This window comes from Ammospiza caudacuta, chromosome 1, assembly GCF_027887145.1.
Source record: "Ammospiza caudacuta isolate bAmmCau1 chromosome 1, bAmmCau1.pri, whole genome shotgun sequence".
NCBI classification, from domain to species: domain Eukaryota; kingdom Metazoa; phylum Chordata; class Aves; order Passeriformes; family Passerellidae; genus Ammospiza; species Ammospiza caudacuta.
The window spans coordinates 42232342-42257678 of record NC_080593.1 but is presented as its reverse complement, the minus strand read 5'-3'; the positions used below and the strand labels follow the sequence as shown (position 1 = coordinate 42257678).

Below are 25337 nucleotides of genomic sequence, written 5' to 3'. Positions count from 1 at the left end.
CAAAAATGTTTATTTTTGTACTAACTTTTCAAACAGGTATACATTCAACATCTCTAAACAAAATCAGTACATACGATGAGGGCAAGTTGAGTAGGTATCATTAGAATGTAATACCTTCCTTAGCAAGTAAAGTTCATAACCCAAGAATTAGTTACAAATTTATGACCCCCTTACACAGGGGTAATGATTTCAGTAAGACTATCCCAGTACCAGGCAAAACAGAGTGTTTGCAGAGCAGGCTCATTCAGTTCCAGTACCATGTCACAGTCTTTTAATGAGCAGTAAATAGTAGGGGAAAAAATACATAGTGCCAAGCTGAGTGTTCTCCAGCACTGAAAAACAAATGTAAATAGTGAACAATCAATAGAATTTAAATAAACTATTTTAGTTATTTTAGTTACTGAAACCTCAATTTTTGTCTGAAAAAAAGAATATCATAACAGACTGGAGAAACGAATTCCATAAAAACCTTTTCTCTGGATTTGCCTTAGAATACAAGCTTCTCTAAAAAATAAGAACAATTAAGATTTGAGACTTTCAGTGGTAGAAGTAGTATTGGAATAATAAAGAAATAATTTAAAAAATATATATTAATTTAGCTCATATAGCCCTTTATGTATCTTACAAAATGCTACTGTCCTACATACTACATGTAAAAAAAAAAGTTTATATATATAATGTATATGTACACATACAAAGCAAAAGCCACCAATTTGGTATTAAAAAAACAGAACAAAACAAAGCATAAGCAAACACACTGAAAGTTATGCAGTAATGAGGAGTGTATGCTCCCTGTGTGCGTTAGCGTAACAGTGCTTCCAAACTTAAAACACCCTCTTAAATGTCTAAGCAGAGTGCTTGCTCCAAGTCAGCTCTACCAGTGATGCTCCCAACTGCCACAAATGTCTGATGTCACTTAACTTCTGGCCATCTCCTATGGTTAGCACTAAATCAGAAGTAAGGCAAAATAACTTTTCACATCCCTGAATATCTAAGGACATTCATGAGATCTTCCAAATATTAATTCAAAATAATACAGGAGCACAAAAAAATGGTACCCCTAAGTGGAAGGGTCTTCCTGTCTACACAAAGTTGCCCCAAAGCTTCCCTATTTCAGAGTAATCCAGGTTAGGTAAATATGATAATTATTCCCAGGCATCCTCTTTGTTTTAGCAACTTTTGAATGACAACCTGAAGTTTCAGAATGGGTGTGTGCTCATGATTCCTGGTCTAAAACCACCACTGAGAACAGTGAACAACAGTTCTGACACTGCTCAGATGTTAGGTGTGGATATTCAGAGCAGATGGACAGTCTTGTTCTATAAATTCTAATGCCAACCCTTGTCTCCCAGTTGGAAGAAGGAGTCCACCCTTAATGTGCCTAGCATATATTTCACAAAAAAAACCCCCACACTTAAGTATACAAGAAAAGCAAAACAGATTTTACTCATCTATCTTCTCTTGCATCAATCTTAAAAAAAAAAAATCTAAAAAGACCAACCTAAAAAGGCACCCCCTGCCCCCCGCCTAAAAATCTAAAAAGGCACCCCCTGCCCCCCGCCTTAAACTTCATAAAATCACAAATTTTCGAATAACAAATAAAATTAACCTCCCTGATAAAACCAAGGTTCCTGGAAAAAACCTAGTTGACACCCTGGGGAATAAAAGAGATGGATGCCTTTGAGAAGCTTTCTGGGAGATGAGTTGTAAAGGATTTGATTCAGCACCCATAAAAGTTTTGTCCAGTGAAAGAGTAACTCCAGAGCTGGGAAGGCTGGACCAGGACTACAGCCCAGTGGACGTGCCAGTGACTGGCAGGCACTGAAATGAATGCAGTCATCGTACCGGCAAACAACCCTTCTGATGACACAAGTGTGTTGTACCAGGGAATTCCCCTGACATTCCTTGGAGTGTTGTGTGGAGCTCAACACGTTGCAGCTAAGCTAAAATCACAGCAGAACAACTTGGAGCAGTGGATACCCAAGGCTATTCTTCATCAAACAAGCAACAACAGCAGTGAAGAACAACCACAGGTAAAACAATAAAATGATGAACTGTAGGCTCAAGGGCTCAGAACCCCTAGGTGAACACCTCTGGCTTGCTTTGGGGAATGGGATTCTAGAAGAGCCTAACAAAGAGGAACAGTAAGGGAGAAATGGAGAAATACAAAAATGCAAGGATTAAAAAACAGAAGGGGAGGTAATGATCCCCCTCTAGAATATTCCCTTTAAAACAGTGTAATTAAAAACTTTAAATTCATTTAGAAATTGGTTTCAAAGTAGCTTGACAATTTCAACAACTTTCAAAACTCAAAATATTCTTCACTACAGTTCATTGAAATATGCCTGCAGCTCCCTGAATAACTGCTACAACTTGTTTTGCATTAACATTGCTTAAATTAATACAGTCATAAGCATGCAAAATGTTAACATTTAATTGCGCATACGGAATAAAACAAAGTTCAAACAGATTCCTAGTATTTCAAGGTTACACGCTTGATCCAGCCTCTGATCAAAACCACTGGGATTCTTCCCAGAGTGCCAGCAGACTGGGGACCAGGCTTGAATAGAAGACAATAAAGCATTGTGTTTTATGGTGCAGGAGCAAACTCAAAGTACACTTGTGTATACATAGCAGGAAGGTAGTGCAACTTTTGTATTGCTGATCTTAGAGGAGTTGCATGTTAGCCAGTAAAAGGACAATCACTGAGCCAACACGGCGTGCTGTGTCACACAGGCTGGGGACAGACATCGACAGCCGCTCACAGACACTCGTGGTGCTCCTGGTGCCTAAGAGCAGCTCTGAACAAAGCTTAATGACAGCTACATCCACTGGAACCTGGACACGAATTGGAAAGGCAGAAAGCTGCGTTAGTACAACAGCCTGATGGATTTTACTTGTGCTGTGGATGATTCTGAAGGCAGGATACTATGTCTGCAACAGGTCTCCCTTCATAGCAGATTTCATACACAGCAGTGAAGAGTGGAAACCTGAGGAAAGAGGGTGGGGAAAGTGAACACAGTGTAAATTTATTCTGTAACATTTTATTAAATGAAAGAAATATAAAGGGGTGAGGAGAGGGAGGGGGAAAATGGAGAGGTCGAAAAAATTATTTCTTTTTTCTATTTGCCAGGTGCAAATGCTAGGCTGAAAAGCAGGGCATAACTACAGAACCTGCACGCATCTCTGAAATAGAGTGACTCTCAGAAGCCTAGCTAGCTATAATGGAGCCTGAGACATTCATTATGCATGGCACAACCATAAAGTGTTCTAAACAATACATTTAAAACATTTTTCCTGGCTGTTCTCACAGCAGTACCCATCTGTGGTTAAAAAGGATGACTGGCACATCTGTTACGCAGTACTTCTCAGCAATAACTTGATAATACAGTATATGACCAAAAAAGACCCAGTAAAACATTGAAGGTCAAGTTTTTTAATAAGAATTGAAAAATAGACTTGGACTTTGAAAGACAAAATTCCACATCTGCTTTTTTTCTGCCCTTTTTTTTTTAGATTGGCCACATCTCCAACAACTTTCAAATAATTCAGGCTTCTCTGATAATCTGAAGGTTTGTTACAGCCAAGATACTTTACAAAATTTGTATTTGCTTTCTGTCCATCCCAAACAGTAACAGCCAGACAAGTTCAATTTTCATACAAAGCCTGGTAAATTTTGGGGCTTGATTTGTTCATCAAGTACATATACCCTTTCAGCATGGCTTTTTATTCTGCTGCATTTTAACCAATGGAAATAAAAAACAAGGGTCATTGGAGATGGAGAAATAGTTAATTTCTGAGTGATTCAGAATACATCTGTATTAGGACTTTCTCCTTAGGAAATGTGTCCCAGCAGTCACTCTAAAGCTTTATGGGCTCTAATGCCCATTTCAGAGTTGAGCAGTCCTGAGCACCATGTATGATGGCCTATACATTCTGCTGTCACTATTACATTGCAGTAATGCTATCAGCACATCACCCTCAACTAGACCGACTTGAGTTTTGTTTCTACTTCATTGGTGGAAAAAAAATTACCACACAGCCACACAGCTGCTCTCTCAAATCCAATGCTAAACTCCTCAGATGGCAAAACCCTTACTAGGAAATCTGCAGAAGAAATTTATACAATGACTTCTGCATTTCTTAATGAACCTCACTCACCTTGTATGATGTACTAGGCTGAAGGGGGGTTACATTTGCTGTTGCCATAAAAGCTTTTGTTAGCGTAGGCACTAACAAAATTTGCTGTGACTGTGTGAGAGGTGGCCACAAAACAGATGAACCTCTCAGAGTAAAAGCAGGTGTCCCACAGGTTTAGGTACAATACTGGCAGGTACTGCTCAGTGAAGAAGCACCACTACTACAAGCCACAGCCTGATACCTAAGTCCTGCTGCTTATCCCAGAGAACATTACTGTGCACAGGTCTGCCACACTTCATGTGGAGAAACCTGTACCAAGGGTGACTGCAGGCTCAGGGCCAGCAAACTCCAGCTGCATCTCAGGCCTGAGCACATAAAGACAGCAAAACTACAACAAAAATTGCACCATGAGTATCAACAGGCATCAGCCCTGCTACCAAGGCTCTTCTGAACTTTGACTTTTGCACATTTCTACACAGCCTTGGGAATAGTTTTGCAAGACCAGAGTATGAAATTCTATCCTTATGAGACTCTTTCCTCTTCACTTTGAAACCATGGCTGCTTCACTGTGTTTTATGTTTTAAAGCAGTAGTTTTTCAAAACACTTTGAAAGTTGTCTTCAACAGTCTTGTTGAATGAGACCTTTTAGGAAGAACTGACATATATATGTTGACATGCCAAAAGGAAATTAGCAACACTGTTTTCATGTCTTTTATTAAAAATACAACACAAAATCATCTCTAATGCACTTAATTTGCTGTAAGATAGAACAGGATACAAAACAACCCTCAAACACAGCATCCTGTTTCATTTAGGGAATCATAAACAGTAAAGAATGAAGCCAACATTTTAATTAATTTTTTCTGCAGTTAGCTTAATTACTGTATAGTAAGGAGACAAACTTAGGTACCTTAGATCCAAAGATAATATTAAAACATTAATAATTTAATGCAGCTGATGCATTAAAACTGGACTTTAAAAAATGCTTTTGAAAAAAAAAGTAACAAGGGTTGGTCTTTTGACTGGCAGTTTTTAAATTTCTGATTTTTCCTCTTTAACAAACAGCAACAGATAAATGTATCCCTTAATTTTGTAAGAAGACAACTGTGTGTGTGGCTATAGGAATCATTCATGTTCTGACTTGAATACAAGTGAACCAAGCCAGGACAATCTGCTTAATGTCATACCACCCTGACCTACAGAGGCAGATGAGAGGTTTTAACCTACAGCAAACTGGAAGTCACATTAAGAAGGAGAACTGCAGTATCTAAGCTAGTATCCATGTGGTGGAGGCACTCTATACAGATGATCACCAAGCTCCTCTCCTTAGAGGTAAGTAATGAATTTACTACAATGAAATGAGATGTAGCAACTTTTCACAGTCTCTTTAAGAAGCTCTACTTTCATGCATTTTTTTCTTTTCACATATTAAAACACACTTGCTGTGCTTTTCTGTAGTAGCAAAAGGCAACAATACACTCTGCAAATAGGACATTAACAAATTTAACGTCACACTAATAGCTCTATCTACACCAATATTATTTTCAGGTTCTATTCACTTCTCTTTGATTTTAACTTCTAATCTACTGTTATTACAGTGATTTTCTTTTTGGCTATTACTTTTATGAAGATATCAAAACCAAATATGCAGAAAGAATTATGGAGATAAAAAAGGGGTATGTGGAAATTGTTTCATCTATTCTTACTTGTCCAGCATTTCTTGCTTCTTCAGGATCTGATGCACTTCTGCAGAAGTCTGTGGTCCTTGGAGTTTCTGACCACGCAACATTTCTTCCTCTAATTCTTCAAGAGACTAAGCAGCAGAGGAAAAAAAAAAGAAAGCAAAGGAGAGGTATGATAAACTTTTCAGAAGCCTGACAACATAATACGGATGAAAAAAAATAAAGGTTACTGAGAGTTTTTTTCTTTTTGAAAAGTAATCTTGAGTGAGCATATAGAATATTCTCCCATGTTCTTGTTTGTAATGTTTTTTTTTTAAATCACCACCCGCCCACCTTTTAATACCTTTACACTCATTCTAGCCAACAGATTCAGAAAAGAGGAGGAAAGAGAAGGGTGCTACCATGACTCAGCTAACTCTACTGTTACTCCAGCAACTGAGGAGTGGCAGTACTCATAGGAACAGATTCCAGCCAGAGAATGAAGTACCTTTCCAGATGTAACGAATGCTTCTGCTACACGTCGATTCCGGCCAGCGTAACACGTTGTGATGAGATCAGCAATGCCACAGCTCTCCAGGAAAGTGGCAACAGAAACCTGTCCCGTGCAAAAAATTTTGGCGAAGGCGATCATCTCCATTAGGCCAAGGCGAATAACAGCAGCTTTGGTATTGTCACCGTAGCCAAGGCCATCACAGAAACCAGCTCCCACTGCTACTACATTCTAGTAGGAAGAGAAATGGGAAATGACTCAATTACTGTTTACAGTTGTCCTCAAGAACAGCAAACACTTTACTACTGAAAGACTAGGTTGCTAGTTTGGGTTATTTTGGTTTGGCAATTTTGATGTCTATGGGATAACCTAAAAAAAAAAAAGAAAAAATATAAGGCAAACATTTCCAAGGATAAAAGCATAGTTAAAACTCTGACACAAGTTGCCCCTGAGGCTGTGGAGCTATTATTATTGACCATCTTTAAGGACAAACAGGTTGCACTACACCCAAACAAAGTTTTAGCTAGACTGAACTACTCCTGCCCTGAGGTAAGGGTGAAGCTAGACTGACATCCTACAGTCCCTTTATTCAGATTTTCTTGATGATTAAAGCACCAGTACAGCTAAAAAGCATTTAATGACGTCTATGATGGCATGCTACGGGACCAAATTCAGCCAAGCCAATAGTGCCCAGCCCTTTTAAGTGTGCAGAGTTTCTATGACCATCATAGTTCATAAAGGATTCCTAAAAGGTTCAAGATACAGGAAGACCTCCCTTAGCAAAAAAATGGTTTGCTTTTTCCTTAGACCTGGTGATGACCTTCTACAAAGAATGTGCTGTTAACATTCAGCTATATGGTCCCTGCTTTGGTTACAGAACATAGACATTTGATGGGACACAATTGAGTGAAGCAACTATAAAAACTATTTTCTGGCTTGGAAGTCAGAGCAGGCACTAGCCCTGGTTCGACTATCCCCACTAAAACAATCCATCTTACACAAAAAAACCCACAAAAAGATGACATTCTGACATATAGATAAAGAAAGCAAGGAAATAATGAATGTTAATATCTTCCTGCATGAAACAGCAGCAGCAGCAGTGATTCAACAGAATGCACAGGAGAACCAACATTATGACTCCTAATGTAGCATCTGATGCAGGGAAAAAAATAAAATTAAAAAATCAACTTTAACTGTTGATGAAGAAAGATCTATAATCAGAAGATGCTACTGAAAACAACCACTGATTAACAGCTAGTTTGGTTTTGGACTGTAAGAACCACAAATGCCAGGCAGCTGTAGAGCTGTGTGGCTAGTCATGGCTAGGTGACTCTGAATCACATGAGGCCAGAGGATCAGTCATTGCTTTTTGAGCAGCTAGCTGAGGTCTAAGGTGATCCTAAAAATTGCAGACAGATATCCCAACATTAGACTTGAAGCAGCCCAAGGCAGTCAACTTTAAAATGTGGTTGTTTAAATCATCTTGGCTTAGATCTTAGCTGTGGTGATTCAGTCAAGGTACACTTCCATCAGGCACCTCTTGCAGAGCAACCTTTAATATTTTTTCACTTGATGCCAAAGCAAGAGGAAGTCAAACAGATATTTAAGAAGTTTTCAGATGGGATAACCCATTCAAATGGATTTTACATGTACGGGAAATCTCTAAGTATTTATCACTCATCTAAAAACACAAACATGACTGAACAACCTTTGGGCTTTTTCCATATACTTCTTGAACACTCCCATACTAAAGCTTCCCCTTCCCTCCAGTTTTGTCTGCTTGACTTTCCACTTTGAAGCAGTCTGCTTGATCATAATTTACAATACATTTTGGCCTACAGTATTTTGTTGTCTATTTGTACCTTTTGCAGTGTTTGTCTTTGGAGCAACAGAAATAGCCTTTTAAGTTAGTCATACCAAAACTATTTACATCTGAGGAAATGGGCTAGGGAACAAGGGAAGTTGTGAACCCAACTCTAAAACATGAGCTCCTCATTTGTACAATGTTCCCATTGAATATTCTTACACAGTTTGCAAATAATGAGGAAACAAGACAACAAATTATGCTCTAGAACACACTCCCGTGCCTAGGAGACTGTTATGTGCTGGCACACATATCCCTCAAGCCACAGCTATTAATTTACAAGATCTACCATCTGGTTTTATTTAAATCCTTGAAGAATCTCTGACAACTGTCTGGTACCTAATATACTGTAGAGAACTAATTATACCACATTGAAAATTATACCTTACTCAAAGATGAGCCACCCCTTTAAAAACAACAACAATGACAAAAAATCTCCCCAAACTTACAACCCAGTTATCTTTCAGTCCCAAACAAGATCAAAACAGTTAGTTTGTTACTTGAAGTCTCAGGCTGTAGGCACTAAGCTGAGCTTGTTTCAGGAAGATGCACAAGCAGAACACAAACTGACACACAAGAGCCTAGTGGCACTATCACTATCGTGAGATTGTGAGATTGTATGAGAAGTACATAAGGCAGGAAGGGTGACTGACCTGGCAAAAACATCCTTCTGTATTTCATATGGTTGATTTTGAATGTTGCCACTGACAAAGACTACACCCGAAGTGTCCTGGTTTCAGTTAACTTCCTTCTTAGTAGCTGGTACAGTGCTGTGGTTTGAGTTCAGTAGGAGAATAATGTTGATAACACACTGGTGTTTTGGTGGTTTGCTAAGTACTGCTTACTTCAAGAAAGGAACTTTTTAGTGTCTCATGCTCTGCCATTGAGGAGGTGAACAAGAGTCTGGGGAGGGAGCAACATAGCCAGGAGAGCTGATCCAAACTGGCCAAAGGGATACTCCATACCATAGAATGCCATGCCCAGTATACGAACTGGAGGCATTGGTTGGGAGCCATCAGTCACTGCCTGGGGACAGGCTGGGCACTGGGCAGTGGGTGCTGAGCAACTGCAGTGTGCATCACTTGTTCTTCTTGGGTTTTCACTCTGTCCTTTGTTACAATTTCTATTACTACTGCTGATCTTGTTGCTGTATTTTCCTTGATTTCAATTGTTAAGCTGTTTGTATTTCAACCCTTGAGTTTTACTTTTTTCCGCTTATTCTCCTTCCCATCCCTGACAGGGGGTAGGGGTTTTGTGAGCGAGCAGCTGCACAATATGCAGTTGCCAGCTGGGATTAAACCACAGCTTGAAGTTACAGGAATTCCTGCAAATACCCACATACAAAGTGGGTATGTATTTGTGCAAGAGGAGAGAGCCCACATTTCCATGAGATTAGAAACTGACTGTATTTGCATGCACACATAGGAGTCTGAGAGGCCAATAAGCAAGTGCCTACTGACAAACACGTTCCACAGGTTCAAAGATACTGTCACAATAACCCCAAAAGGACTGCAACACAATGTTCCTCTTGGCCTGAGGCATTCAGAGCTCTCAAAATCACTACATGCTTAAGCAAACACACTTCCCTATCTTGGCATTAACAGCTTTTTGCATGAAAGCACATATCCTGACCATGATTTACAGTGTGGTTTCATATTGCACTTGATTTTAAGCTACTAAAATACTTTGCCCTAACAGACGAGCTGTTCTGCTATCCTGGTGTTAGTCCTGGTTATTCTAGAACATGAACAAGGAATGGATTTAGTTATTTTTTCGCTGGGCTAGTGAAGCTATGCTCCAGAAAAAAAATGCTGATCTCAGGCAGTGCTCACAGTGTGTGTCAGAACAAATGAGAGAAAATGTCCTTTACTTGTACACAACCTGCTGCAAACATGCAAGAGGTCACAAATGCAAGGACAACAGATGACCAAGAAAACAAGGACAACAAGTCTGCAGACTTTGCTGACAGATTGTTCTCCTACAGAGTCAGTCCTCAGAAGTATCCAATATCCAGTGTACAGCACATTTGTGGAGTGCCCATGCAGACAGCTTCAGCAGCCATTTCTGAGGCAACCATTACTTCTCCATAATTAAATGGATCATATTATTTCACCTTCCTTGAGGCAGTGTCACAGCTCAGCACAGCCTGCTTTCTCTCTGTTTACACATGAACCTGGAGAAGCTCATTGCTTCCCCTGATGGCTGAGAAGAGGTCAAATGAAAAGACTCAAAAAATCAAACACAGTATCAGCAGGACTGTCAGAGAGGTTAAGTATAAACTGTTTGCTTGCTCCTGGTGAACTTGAATTTCATTTCCACTCAATCTCAGGAAGAAGAAAAAACCTCTCACAATCAACTTCTAGAGTACCTACACTGACTATTCAACACTGACTGCCCTAAACACATTTTGCAAGTAACAATGCTGAGTTACATAACCTGGTAAACAACAAATCCTCACCATACTTCTTTATTAAAGGCTTAGCTGAAGCTGGAAGGTGTAGATGAGCCTGAAGCAACCTGAAAGGCAACCCCAGCTGCTGCTTGCTGCTGCTTCTTCCTACAGTAACTCACATCTGTCCTTGGCTGCTGCCACTTGAGGGTTTTTAACTCTCTGGATCCCTGATCATCAGGCAGCTGGAGCATGGCTTTTCCATATCCAGAGGTTAGATTCTCAATCCTCCTCCTCTCAGGCACCCCTTGCACTGCTGCACTGGGTAAGTGAGCTAAACTGGGGTATGGTTTACCCCTGAGACTGCAACTACAAGCATCTAAATGGCCTCTCAAGGATGTGGCCAGGTTCATACCCCAGCTCAGTCTGGCCTCACATCTGTGCTGCTTCTAGCTCCACACTGGCACAGGTGGTGAGGACTCTAAGAACACCTCTGAGGTGACAACCTTGCGTCCATGCTGCTCTGCACAATCACATCCATCAGTATCCAACAGCACCTCCATATGTGAGCATAGCTGCACATACTATTTTTAGGTGACATAAACTTTAAGCATTTTCTAGGAAGGCCCATTTATCATCTGATAAATGGCAGGTGTACTTGTAGGTGGCCTTGAGTCATGCTGCCTGTAAAGCCAACTGGGCACCTTGAAACAACTATCCAAATTTCAACTTCGTCAGTTTCTGTCCCCAACTCCTAGAAAAGGTCAAAAGACAAATGTGAAATGTTCATCAGCCCTCAAAAGAAAAAAAATATCCTCACGAAGAACATGCCAAGCACTTTTGTTCCAACAGCCAGGTTACAGTAGAAAGCTGTTCCTCCTCAGTGCCATCAGATTTTGTAAAGTCACTGCCACTGTCTATTCAGTCAGTGTCCAAGCTGGCACAAGACTGCTTTTTCATGGCACTGATTTCTGCACTTCACTTTATCTCCACCAGCCCATTGTCACAAATCTAAATACAGTAAATGAAGTGGATATTCTATACATATCCATATATAAATAGCAATCAAACACATGTTTTCCTATGATCACCCAGCTGCACTACCTAATATTACAGTCTTAACTCAAATAGGCTTCCAAAACCAAATTTCAAACCTGTAATTATCATTGTAAGGGAAAGCTGTGCTCAGAGCATTCTTTGTTACCCTTCTGTATTTTTCCCAAGCTTTAGGCAACCACCCACGCTGAAAATCTTCCCTGCATAGAAAGGCCTGCAGAAATAAAAAGAGAGGTAGAGTGCAGGCTTTTAACAGCTAGTCCATTATGCCAGTAATAACAGGAAAGTCTCCTTTTCCTAAGCTGGTATTTGCAGGAAAGTGCAAAGCTGGAAAAATGTAGTTTTCCATAGTGTACTCTTTCTCATCCTTCAAATACCAACACAGGAACTGTTTTTACTATTTCCACATCTAAAAAGACAGTCTGGAGTGACATTTTGAATTGGCACTGCTATAGAAAGAGGGTAGAGCCTCTCTTTTCATGCCAATGTCTCCATGCAACATGACAGTGTCACCTTCTGAAATTGGAACTTCCCCCTTCCAGGAAGTTAAACAAAGCTAATATTTACTATTTTTTACTGAAGTAACTTCCCAAGTTTAACAAACTGTCAGCTGACTGAAGCTACACATTAGATTTTACTCTGAAGAAAAAAGTCTACTTTTCAAATTTTCATTACAAAGACTATCAGATGAATGATAAGAAAGCAGAGCTCTTTTAGAAAATATGTACAGCTTCTAAGAAAAAACACTATTCATATCTGAGTTTTGCATTTTGCTTTGCACTATGGTAATAAAACCTTATCCACAGGTTTAATTTTAGCTTCTTTATTTTCTTTCAGAGCCAGACATGTTCCCAATGCATTAATAAAATTTTTCAATCTTTGAGAGTAAAACACCTGAGGACATTATTTACATGCTGCCACCACAAGATTTAGGATAAACTAGAAAGGGTTTTAAATTAAAAACTACTTTAAAAATACCATTTTATTAATATTTTCTTTTAGATTAAGACAGACTTGTATGATTAAAGACATCACCCATACTAGAATGATGGGTCTATGCCACCAGTTTTGCCTTTTAATTATGCAAGAAATCCACAGTACTTGTAAACCAGTTAATCTATCTTTAATTCACTTTTTGTTTAGACCTTATACCATGCATTTTTTGGAAATTTCAATTCAATTATAAAATATACTGCAATCAATATGAAATAACTAGAGCACACAGAATATAAACACCTTTTCAGAAATACAACTAGACAGTTCAGTCTGCAGGATGCATGAAGAATAATGAAGCAGAAGAGAGCAATAAAGCAAGGTTACAAAAATCCCCTAAAGTCTCACCTTAGTATCTTTCCAAGTCAAGAATAACAATCTATTTAAATTCTACTGCAGTTCCAAAGAAATATTGGTATCTTGCCTGACTTAGACCTTTTCAGTGGAGTTCTGAGTGTGTGCTGACTACCTGCCCAGTTTGACGGGCATGCTCATCTCTAATGCCCTTTCACAAGATTTGTGTGAATGAAAATTTCCTGGGACAGAACTCCTCTATCAGACAAGGATTTAAGCTAGTCAGAAAACATCCTGCTGAGCAGGTTTCAAAGAAAAATAAATCTGCAAAACTTTTTCAAGGGTCAGGGATTTCTTTTCTGGTAACCTTCCCACATCACCCACATCATTTTAAAGCAATGGCTGTGGAGCTGAATTACAAGCTCCATAATTTCAAGAAATTTCTCTCTGTACAGTAACTCCAAAGCATGCTGCGGCAAAACACCTAACCCCATCAGTACACAGACCCATTACCTCCTCTTTCTCAGGCCTTCCAGTATGACAGCTGTCAAGACAAAATTAAGGAAATTAATATGCCAAAAAAATGCTATTATATCTATCCAGCTACTTTCACTAAGCAGGAATCAGAGTTCCTTATCTTAAGACATCATTGCTTGGTGTGGTAGCTTTGCAAGCCAGTTAATTTAGTTCAGACAAAATTTCAACAGCAAAACCAAAGGCAGACAAAATAATTATTCAAAACACAAAAAATAAATGAGTAAGCCAAAATAATTATTAAACCACTACACCCATCAGAAATTATTCAGGATAGGTATCAGATAATGTGAGCTACTGTACTGTTTGCTAGGGTGCCAAACAATTAATGCCTCCCTTTACATATGGCCTGTAAATGAACCTGAAAAAATAGCCATTAAAAATGTTTAAGTTAGCCTTTGCTTCCCGTTGGCATCAATTTTGTTATGAAAAAAATTTGGATGAATTACTGTCCAAAATAACTTCTTTCCTATTCAGGTAATTTCTGCATGTGATTATCCACACAAACCTTATGTAGTATATGTCCATAAAATATGAACACATGAGTGCTCACATTGCTTCAGTCAATGAAGAGGGAGACATTTTTGTCAACAGATACGAAGCATTAATGCTAACTTCTTTCTCTCTTTCTATTGGTGAACACATTGTTGCAAAAAGAAAAAGGGAACTAAAATAGACTTAGAAATATATCAGCCAGTTAGATGAAATCAATACTTGCTTCATGACTGTGTGTAAGTTAAGTGGAAAATGTAGAAAGAGAACCTGGCAGATGGTCAGACACAGATCTAAAAGCTAGCTCTCAGAAAATGCTGCTCCCTCATTTCCCCTCTGGCTCTTCTGGAAATGTTGTGTTGCAGTTTTACATATTATAAAAAATACAATGAACTTTATTTTTAAAATGGAAATACCCTCATTTCTTTTCCTACAAGGATCACTATTTCATCTGTGTGTCACCTGCAGCCTGTTAATCTTACCTTCAGAGCACCACACACCTCAACTGCATCTGCATCATCTACTACAGTTATTCGGAAGTTTGGAGTCTGCAGGAGTTCTTTGAAGAGAAGGCCATTTTCCAAAACTTTGCAGCCTATTGAGAGAGAGAAAGGAAAGCTAAAAAAAAATGAATAATTTATCTGTATGTTTTTTAGCCTTTCCTGTGCAAGCCAAAATGCCTAAAAGCAGAGATAAGGTAATTTTATTTCAATCCTAAATAGAAACCCTGTTCTAAAGGACCAATCACGGTGACATCGCACTTAAAAGCTCTGCACTGAGTTATTGAGGACTTTTACCAATTTATTGTCTGCTCAGCAACAGGTTCTAAATAACAATTCCATTAACTCACTGTCCATTTTTTGATCACTGTCTTTAAAAAGAACAGCAAATAATAAAACAGAGATGAATTAAGAAGGAGCAATTCTACCAATTATTTCAAAGCGAGCACACCAGAAAAATACCTACTGATAAAGGTATGTCAAAGCTGCTTTATTAATCAAGCATGCTGCCCCTGACAATTGTTTTTGAACACTAAGATGCTGTTCAACCATTCAAAATTAAGTTCAATGCAAAAGCTGTGAAATGAGATGTTACAAAGCTAGCAGTGCACAAAACTCTAAAAATTAACACTGAAGAAAACCATAATATGAACTCTGTGCCATAAAGTGTGAGTATGTGTAAGTACCTGTATACATATACACACACACATGCCTTTCTAGAAAATGTAAAACCCAAGACTAGGCACATCCTCATGCTGCAAACGTGTGCAGACATCAACACAGAAGTAAAACAATTTCTAGTTTTTGTGGGAACAAAGTATTTTGAGGAATTAAAAGAAGATACCTTAAAAAAACAAACAAGAAAGTCAAACCAAAACAAACACATGAAGGTACTATCTTTGACAATAGCACCTGAGCTGGAGTACAGAATTTATAATTGTTTATCCATGTAAAGCCATTCAGACCCAAGAAAAAATCTTAAACAAAGTAATAAAATGAAGCAGTTTGTTATATGAAGGGTGATAAAAAACATGCTTGTATTTCACATACTAAGGTAATAACCCTGGTAAGAATAGGTAAAATTGTGGTCTTCTCTCTCCCTCTATTCCCAGTATTGTCCTAGTACTTTTGGAAGCATAAACATTCTAGGAAATTCAACCAACAGCTTCTGGTAACAGTCAGCTAATGTCGAAAACAGTGACATTTGAGCTATTTGGTGAGCGCCTGTGAGGACAGGTGCATGTTTATTTTTAAATATTCTTACAACTTGGAACAGTACCTATTGTGGTTTCACAGAATTTGTCTGCTGCCACCTCACTGGCAATGTTAGCTCCCATCAGCACACTGATGTCTATTCCCATCTTCTCTCGAATAATGTCAGAGATCAGTTTCAGTCCCTCCGGGCCTTGATCTATTCCCTGCAGCCAACATTAAATGGAATTACTAAACAGTCATTCATTAGGCACAGTAGAGATGCAAGCAGAACACAATTAGTCTTGTCCACAGGTGAGAAGTGAAACAAGGACTATTCAGAGACTAAAGATGACAGGTGTACTACCACAGGCACTTATGCTATTTTGACCTCTCCAAGATGTTTTAGAATTGTAGGAGGCAGCACCTTAAGACTTAGGACTAAACTCTAGATGATGAAACCAGTTTTTATTCCATCCTCAAAGATCTGATTCTAAGAAGTGCTGAACATTCTGCTTTTTTAGTTCAGAAATCAAGGGCTTATTATCAGTATATCCTTAATCAGTGAGGCATAACCAATCCATCAGTTATGAACCAGACCTGAACTTGGATTTGAAATTACACTGAAACTCACAAAATGGCATCTGAATAATTTGTTTTGTGAAGAGATATCCGAACTGAAATATCAGAGGCAGGTTCCCCAGTGTACAACCAACAACAGTTTAGTAGTAGAAATACAAAAGGAACAGCCATTCACAGATATGTAGAAAGCTGAACAACTGAGAATAATTTAACTTTTAAGGATATTTTTAATCTGTATTTATAACGCACTCTTTACAAAGTGTGAAAAAAGGGCAGAAATAGGGTCTTAGAAAAGATCACCCCACATATTAATGCTGCAGAGAAGAGAGTCTGGTACCCTGAACTGCCTGAACTAGAACTTCAAATAAGATCACCTTCTTCCCATAAAACTCTTTTCTCCCAGCCTGCTAAATGCAGAATCCTTTTCAGCTTTTATTACAGGGGTATGCAGACCAGCTATTGAAATAGCCATTCTTTCCCACAATATACCACAATACTTTATTTTAAGGCTGAGGATTTGATACTTTTGGAATTAGTAATTTTGAGTTATGATTTATAGACAAAAAGTGTGATCCTGTATTACTTCCATATATACATATACATACACACTTGTATGCTGCCAGTAGTGACATTTCAGACAGGCAGTAGTTTCCACAGGTTAAAGGTGCTGCTCCTTAAATAACATGGTGCAATGAAGAGACATGCAGAAATGCCTGTATAAAACCTGCCAATTAAACTAATGCTTGCATTTCTGCATTATTTTTCAATTTGTATTGCTTAATGCACAGCTCTGCTTTCTCATCTTTAATGAGCCATACAGAAACAACCTGAAAGCAAGCACACAATACATGTTGCATTTTTTCCCCCAGAGTGCCAAAAATGTCCTCACAAAATAACTGTAAGGCCCCTCTTCCTAAGCAGGCAAATAATAAACAGAAAAGCATGCACACATTGGGAACAGCTCCAAAAATGTAAACACCTACACAACAATTATTCATGCAAGTGAAAGGAGACCAGAAAGGCTTAGGTGCCAGATTTTGCTCCATTGTGAAACAGACATAACTCCTGACAAAGTCCAGGAGAGCTGCACCTGTTTCTTGTAGCGTTAAATCCAATACTGAATGACAGAATAAAAACCAAACACCCCTTCCTCCCTGCAAAAACAAGGCTCCACCATTTTCACTGGGCAGCAATGGTCTGCAGGCAAAGCAAGCAACCTTACTGCTTGCATCCTAACACGCCTGTCAGAGCAATCCCTGGAGTCAGTAACAGGGAAATGGAAATGAGACTGATGTTGAGGTTGCCTGAAGAGTATTTTGAATGACTTTCAGCTAGCCTGCAACTTATGCTCACTGCTGTACTGCACTCCAAGTTTTATATGGTTCCTCACCCCACAGCCACACAGTCACTTGTAAGGTTTCCATCGACAAAGAGCTAATGTAAAACAACACAGATGCAAATGTTTCAACAGAAACTACTATTAACCAGCAGATAAATGTCTTTATTTCCCAAAGACTCAGTTTTATTGTCAGACATTAGGCTCTGCATGAAGATTAGACTGTCAGAAAGAAAAAAAAAAAAACAAAAAAAAAGACTAAAAGATGACACGCTGCTAACTTGACAGCCAATTTAGAAAGCATAGAAATGAGATGTCCCACGAATAATAGTTTTCAGAGCAGAACTGCACTTTAACTATCAAAGTTAACACAAGCCACTTTAACAGTATTAGCATTGAGCATGAGACTCAAAAATTATGACACTGATGAAAACAGCATCCCTAAAGAATATGTAAAAGTGGAGGAAAGAATGTGGTGTTAAATCTCTACCCTTTCTTCTCAAATGACACTTTTAATGATGCTATGTTATGCCTTTTTAGTTGTGCCTTTTCATAAATACTGGCACGTACTTTGCATTCTCCTGCAAAACATTAAGGGGCCTCACAGCATTTCTTTGCAAAGGCTGCCTATGGATGCAGTGCTGCAATGTGACAGTGGGAAGCTGCCCAGTAACCAACCCTGCACTGCATGGCAAGTGCCACAATTTCATTTCCACCACTACACTATGCGTGGACTTTTTGTTTTGCTGGGGGTTTCTGTCTGTTTGGAGTTTAGCTTTTTTTTTTAGTGTAAGGATTTCTTCCCCTTCCACACACTCCCTTTTTTTCTTTTTTGTTTTGCCAAATATAGCCATTAATCAACACCCCATTAGAGAACTGGTGATTAGTATCCAGAACTAATTCCAAGGGAAAATAGGCCCAGGACCCTGACTTCACATATGCTGACTTAAGCCTCATTTAGTCCAGCAATTTCATTAGTTATATTAGGAGAATATAAATCACATTTAGCAAATTAAAGGAGAATAAATATCTTCAGTATTTTTAACAGTACCTTATTTTACCTTTCTATGTTTAAAGAGTTTTTCTACAATTTGGAGCAAGAACACTTTGGAAGCATTACTTTTTCATACCTCAGAGCAATATACCAGTCAGCACTGACAAAACAATAGATTTTGTGGGCTTTGTTAGCCAAACTAAAGAGACAAGCTTGCAGCATGCAGTGATTGAGGATTTTTCTTCTTTTTTTGAGCACAGATCCATAAATGTATGATTTTCCAGAGATGACAGGAAACAAGGGAATGTGTGCCAAGAAAGTGGCCTACAAAGCCACAACAAACCATAATCTTCCAAACCTCTTGGGAATTGCTTATTATTTCCAGAGGAAAAAAGCCCACCCACCCAAAAACAATCCCAAAAATAAGCTAATCCACATTTTTAAATTTTTCTGCCAGCAAAACTACAAACACTCCAATGAAATGCCTCCCACACCTCTGCCCTTTCCTATTTCCTATGCTCAAACTGTCTTTGGGCGATGCTGAACAGACTCTCTTGTTGCAACATAATATTTGACATGAACAAGAGCACTATCCTCTCAATCACATGAAATTCTCTCAGCAGTTCTTGAAATGATCAACTCAGCATGTGGGATGTGCATTAACAATCACAGCATTATGCTTGTGCTCTGCTCTTCATCTAATGATGCTTTTGGAAACAACAAATAAAAGACTGGAGAGCTTAGCGGTGCAAAACATATCATCTCCCTCTTTCTTTCTAGAAGTCTTGTGAAGAGCCTCATTTTCCCCTTCCTGCAAGCCTTGCGTAACAATCCACTAATGACCAAGACAAATTCTAATCTTACATCTAGAAAGGTTTAATGGACCAATCAAGTGAATAATGCACTGAAACTTTGCATATCAAAATATCAAGTCACCTTGTCTCAGCTCCATGACACATTCTCAGTTATTAATGCAGGGTATTTATTGTACCTTTATGAGACTTATGCCGAGGGCTGTACTGGGTACGTGTCCTGTGATTTCATCGCAGACTTGCTGGATGAACTGATGAGGAATGACAAAAACCAGCAAGTCTGCATCCTGTACCGCTTCACGAAGGTCTGGAATAGCAACCTGTGCAGTTATGGGAGAGAAAGGCTGCATAACTTCTCAAAATTAACACTACACACAAGTGGTATCTAATAAAACTAAAATCACAGAATTAATTAGCTTGGAAAAGACCTCTGAGATTATTGAGTCCAACCTTGGAACAAACACCACCCAGTCCACTGGGCTGCAGCACTGAGTGCCACATCTGGTCCTTTCTCAAACACCTCCAGGGATGGTGACTCCACCACTTCCCTGGGCACCCCATTCTAATGTTCAGTCACTTCTTCTGGGAAGAAATCCCTCTCAATTCCCAAACTGAACCTCCCAGTTGGATCTTGAACCCGAACAGTTTGGTCTCATGCTGAATGCCATAAACTACTGCATTTTGTCGCTGAAAATAAGCAGTAGCATAGACTTCCCAGACCAACAGCTCCAATCCAAGGTTGAGGCCAATTTTTTTTTTTATGGGTATAGTCAAAGCTATTAATCTTGCTCTTGTTCTCACACTTGCTTTCTTGTACAGAAATTGAAATAATATAAAAACCAATAGTGATAGGAAGAAAGAGTACATTGGATTTACTTAACTGCAAAATTACATAATTTTACTTGTTTAAATTTTTGATGTCATCAGTAAAATAGCATAGTCTGAAATATTATAGACCCTAGAGGTGTTAACAAAACAAATTTCTAGCTCCATTTACAGCATAAGCAATATTTCCTATGCTCCATAACTACAATTTAGCTTTTGAGCCTTACCACATTATCAGGCAGCTTGCATCCAGGGAGATACTTTACGTTTTCATGGTCAGTATTTATGATTTCTGTCAGTTTTCTCCCATTAATATCCTCCTCGAAGACCCACATGTTCACTGTGGGATCAAACTTCTGCAATTTTTTTACATTATCACCTATTATTCTGGCAACTGCAGAACCCCTGCACAAAAGAAAACAAAAACAGTTTTAAAAAATTATGATTTCGCTGTAGGAAAAAGAAGACTTTGTTTTTAAAACAATCACAAATTCACACATTATTTGACCAGCTACCATAAAACATTCTGATCTGGTAAAATAAGTGGAAAAATACACTAGTCATTCACATCTGCTGCCTTCTCTCAACTACAGCTAAAGTAGGTTGGACTGACGCATTTACTGAAACATCCTTACTTATTTTGTTTTCTTATTGGCTATCCACTGAGAGTTTAGGTTACTGTATTTCCCCAAATCAAATTAACTGTGTCTTCAAAGCCGAGGTAAAAGTGACATATTAAATTTTATTAAATGTGTCACTTTCACCTCTAAAAGAGATGAGAAGCTTCTTTGCTGAGATGACTGACTCATAAGTTCTTGTACAATACCAATAGGCATTGAAAGCCAAGAATCATTTACATGTTGCAGAAGTTGTGAGCTTCATGGCTGTGCAGCCAACCTCACAGACCTGAACTATTGGAACAGCATCCTCTGAAACTGCATGGAGACAAGTCCATTACTGTTATCCTCATATTCTCCCCAAGAACAGCATACAGTGAGATCTGCATTACAGTGATCAATTTTAATTCTGAAATCTCTAAGCAGTAACAAAATTAATCACAATTACAAGAGGAGGAACAAACACAATCTTCCCTTTCATCGTTTTATTAAACCTGTTAACCTAAGTTCCTTTCCTGGGATAGAAGGTAATTTCATAATTACTGATAACCTACGAAGGAGACACAAAAAATTTTAAGAGATGTGATAAAAATACAGAGTAATGATCTAAGGCTTACATGTGTGTGTGTGTGTGTGTGTGTGTGTGTGTGTGTGTAAACCACACACTTTATTAGGAGGTAAGAACACTAACTTTTCCAATCTAGTTATACTCACACGATCCCCAAATTTATATTGCACATTGCTTATAATAAACCCATAGCTGGCAACTGAACAAAGTGGGTTCATTCTGCCTCAAGATCTTATGATATGGCACAACTCATTGGGCTATATTAAAGATGTGTGCTAGCACATGCCTAAGGTCACTTTCTAAGTAGCAGCAGAAAAAGAATTTAGTACCCTAAGGAGACCTTTTATAGTCAAACCATAAAACTGTGTGTCTAAAAAGACTGGAATTTACTTCTCCAATAGCACTTCACACACTAAAAATGCCCCCAGGTTCAGGAGGTGATACAGAAGACAATTGCAAGCCATCTCTAATCAAGCTTGACCAGCGTGGTTTCTGCTGCACTGGTACACAGCTCACCAGCTCAGCCTCCAAATGTCAGATCCATACACACAGCAGAGCTCACATTCAACACAGCTCAGGTATGTGTTCTTCAGACAGTGCTTTGAGTTCCTTGAACAAAAGCACATTTACTCCTACAGATTTATATACAAAGTTGGGATCCTGGCAAACCCACTGCCTTCTGTTTTCAACTTCACTGCATATTCTCTGTGCTTGCTGGTGACAGAGCAAGACAGAAATAACTGATTCAGCAACTCTCTGACTGGGATTTTCAGTCTGCCAACAGGTCTGGCAGTGTGTACTACTTATGTGAGACATTAATTCTATTACTATTTAACACTTAAATGCCTGAGCTGTCTTTTTTTTTTTTTTCACCCTTTGAATGCAGTATTAGGAAAAGTGGAGATTTGCCTAGTCTTAGTTTCTGAATTCAAGAAGACAAGAAGATTCTCCTGACTGGCATCTCTGGTTCATCATTTCCCATGATGTTGCAATCACTCTTTCAGTACCATTTCACAGTTGGCCTGCTGTCCCCTCACCACTTTTTAACTAAAGCACAAAGCCAAAAAGCTCCTTAACTTGCCCTGATAACAGCAGCAGTGGAGGTCACAACATGCAAGTGCAAATGATATAATTATCTAGCTCTACCACTGTCCCTGTAAAATCACCTCAGTTAAACCACAGTTCCTCCCAGTTTTCTACAAGTTCCTAGCTGCATAAACCCCTCTGTCCAGTAACTTCCCATCTCCTCCCAAATTTTACAGTTTCTGTTCAACTTTGGCAATCAGGTTACCTAAAGACTGGTTCCAAGAAAATGATGAGGGATAAATTGTGGCTGTGCACACCTCATTAACTTGCCCTGGGAGTGTTATCAGAACAGGCTACAGAACATGATCAAGGCAGGCTTGCAGTGCTTTAAATGACTCTGGGCACTGTCCTGGAATCCCAGGGCTCCAAGGTGTACTCTCTGAACACTCCAAACACCTTACTTTATTCCCTGTCTTAAAAGATGCTAACAGAATCACTGATCCAGCAGCTGAGCAACCCTAAAAGGGCAAGGCCAGCAGACAGCACAGCTCCTGCTCTCCAGGCTGAGCCATCTGTCCTGTCCCATGATCTTCCATCAGGTGTCAAGTGACCCCTGCCAAGTCAACTTCATTGTTAAGGTGACCTGCCATTGTTAAGGTAGCAAACCAGCCAAACAGGTCTGACTGGAAGCAGTCAATCAACCAAGGCAACTGGCTTAACTCTTCTAAAGCTACTGTCCTGCCAAGCTCCTTCAGGGCGTTTTTCATCCCAGATATAGGTTAAAGGGCTATGAAAAGAATTGTCTGACGGAATCACCTCACACAGAACCCCAAAACCCACTGTCTCCAAACTGCTCAAGAGGCCAAACCCCACTCAGATCAACTACTTACATGCCTACAATTTAGGCACCACCAATCACACACTCTTATAACTCAGGCTTCAAAAGTAGATAATGCCAAATATCAATGATCAGATATTTACAAATGCTTCAATTTCTTTCTAGTTACCTGCTTTAAAGCATTAAATACTAATATTTTAATTAAGTATTTTAGGACTGCAGGCCCCATATCAAAAGGCGCTTTCAAGGTTTACAAATTTAGTCCAATTTAGTTCAATGATTACACATACACAGTGCTCATACACAGAATCACAGTGCTCTTTGCAGTCAGGGTCTGGTGTCTGTCATCCCATGGACTTTGAGGAAGAAACCACCTACCTCTCCAAAAATTACTATTTTCAATTTTGGATTACTTTGGTTTCTGCTTTACTCACATGAAATTACATATGAAAGAAGCTGTAAGTTATTTACATACATTTATCCCCAAAAGGAAGAGCGAATGCTGCTACCAGGCAGTAGCTTTTTTCTTTCTCTCAGCACAGGAGATATGGGCATTTTGCCACCAACTCATCCCATTAGACAGGAACTTTTCTTATTTATTAAGCTGATCCAGTGAGGTGTAAACAAAATACATTTGCATATGGTTATTGCTAGTAGGTAATATCTCCAAATCTTTTGCTTCTGTAAGAGTTTCACAGTGAATCAAATACAAATGGAGTCAAACTTCCCGTGAAACTTTTTCCAGACTTCAACTATACAACAACAGCCACCATATTCCTAAAAAAAAAGCTCTAACTGCGTAAATTCCTTGTGATATGAAATGCAATGCACACATTTTACAAGCTGGTGCAAGGAAAGCAAGAGATGCTGCACTGAAACATCAGCTATTCCCTCAACAAGGGGATCACAAAGAAAATTAAAACTTGGCAGCTGCTGGTGTTTTTAACAGCAGCAAAAGCCAACTGCATGGAGTGGGCGGGCAGGGGATGAGCAACATGTCTAAGATCATCCTGACAAAAGACAGGCAAATTTGGTTTAATAAAACACAGTGGCTTGCTCTGCACGGAATTCTTCTGAGTTTAATGTCTTAAAAGCCAATGGTACCTGAATAATTTTTGCTTAGCATTAGAAATTGGAAGTGACAAACTGTGAAGCCCTATTTCTATAACACATTGTACTTAATTTATTCACTGTAAAGAGGGATCTGGTGTAAGAAAGAGAAGTAACTAAAGAAGACAAAGGGTTATTAACACGATACTCCTCTGGAAGAATGATGTCAAGTAAGTCTATTGCTTTCAGTGGATGAAGAAGCAAGTTTATTTAAGTCTAATTATAAACTAGACATAGGGACAGCAATAAAACCTAATCTCAAGCTCTCAGTGTGCTTCAGCATAATCATTTTGGAGGGAAAAGAAAACGAAGGTATTTCGAATAACCCAATGTCTCGCAATTCTTTTTTGAACTGTCTTTGGCAATAGGCACATAAGAACACAGAAAACCCCGAACAACACTTTTGTAGACAAGTGAGGTTGTTAGTGAAGCTCTACAAGCAGGGAGTAAGTTGGGGAAAAAAATTTAAAATGTACAGCATCTTTAATGTCTACGTCATCTGCTATCGGACAATGCGCCCAACAAATACCAGGTTAAAAATATCCTAGAACAACTTCTTCGCAGGACACGCGGGTGTTTACAGGCACTAAAACCGCGGGCTCCATTCTGCCGCTTCTTCCTCCGAGTACGTCACGGCAGCACCTCTGCTCCGAGGGAGCCCCGAGGGGCAGGGCAGGACGAGCCCTCCCGCATGGAACCAGCGCGACCCAGAGCCCGCCACGGTCCGGCGCCACCGCGCTCCGCCGCCGGCACCGGGTGGCCTCACGGTCGCCACCCGAGGAGAGCGCGGCCGCGGCGCCGGGCGGGAACCGACAGCAAGGCCCGGGCGGGCACCGCCTCCGGGAAAGCCGGGCCGCGGCGGCCGCCGAGGTGCTCGCCTTGCCAGGGGCCGCCGCACTCACCAGTTGCCCGAGCCCACGATGCAGACCTTGAGGGGGCCGGCGGAGAGCGCCATGGCAGCGCCGCCCGCTCCCCGCCACAGCGGCCAGAGCTCCGTGAGGCTC

General features: G+C 39.5%; 1 protein-coding gene across 1 annotated transcript; it reads right to left on the bottom strand.

The window, feature by feature from the left end:
• Window positions 1-25337, bottom strand: GPD1L (glycerol-3-phosphate dehydrogenase 1 like). The gene is made up of 9 exons (XM_058806372.1): window positions 25236-25337; window positions 20402-20579; window positions 19529-19669; window positions 15714-15852; window positions 14417-14529; window positions 6310-6543; window positions 5847-5953; window positions 2898-2990; window positions 1-332 (listed from the first exon to the last, which is right to left on the bottom strand). Exons 1-9 carry the CDS (start codon window positions 25286-25288, stop codon window positions 272-274), a joined length of 1119 nt encoding a protein of 372 aa, XP_058662355.1. The 5' UTR covers window positions 25289-25337; the 3' UTR covers window positions 1-271.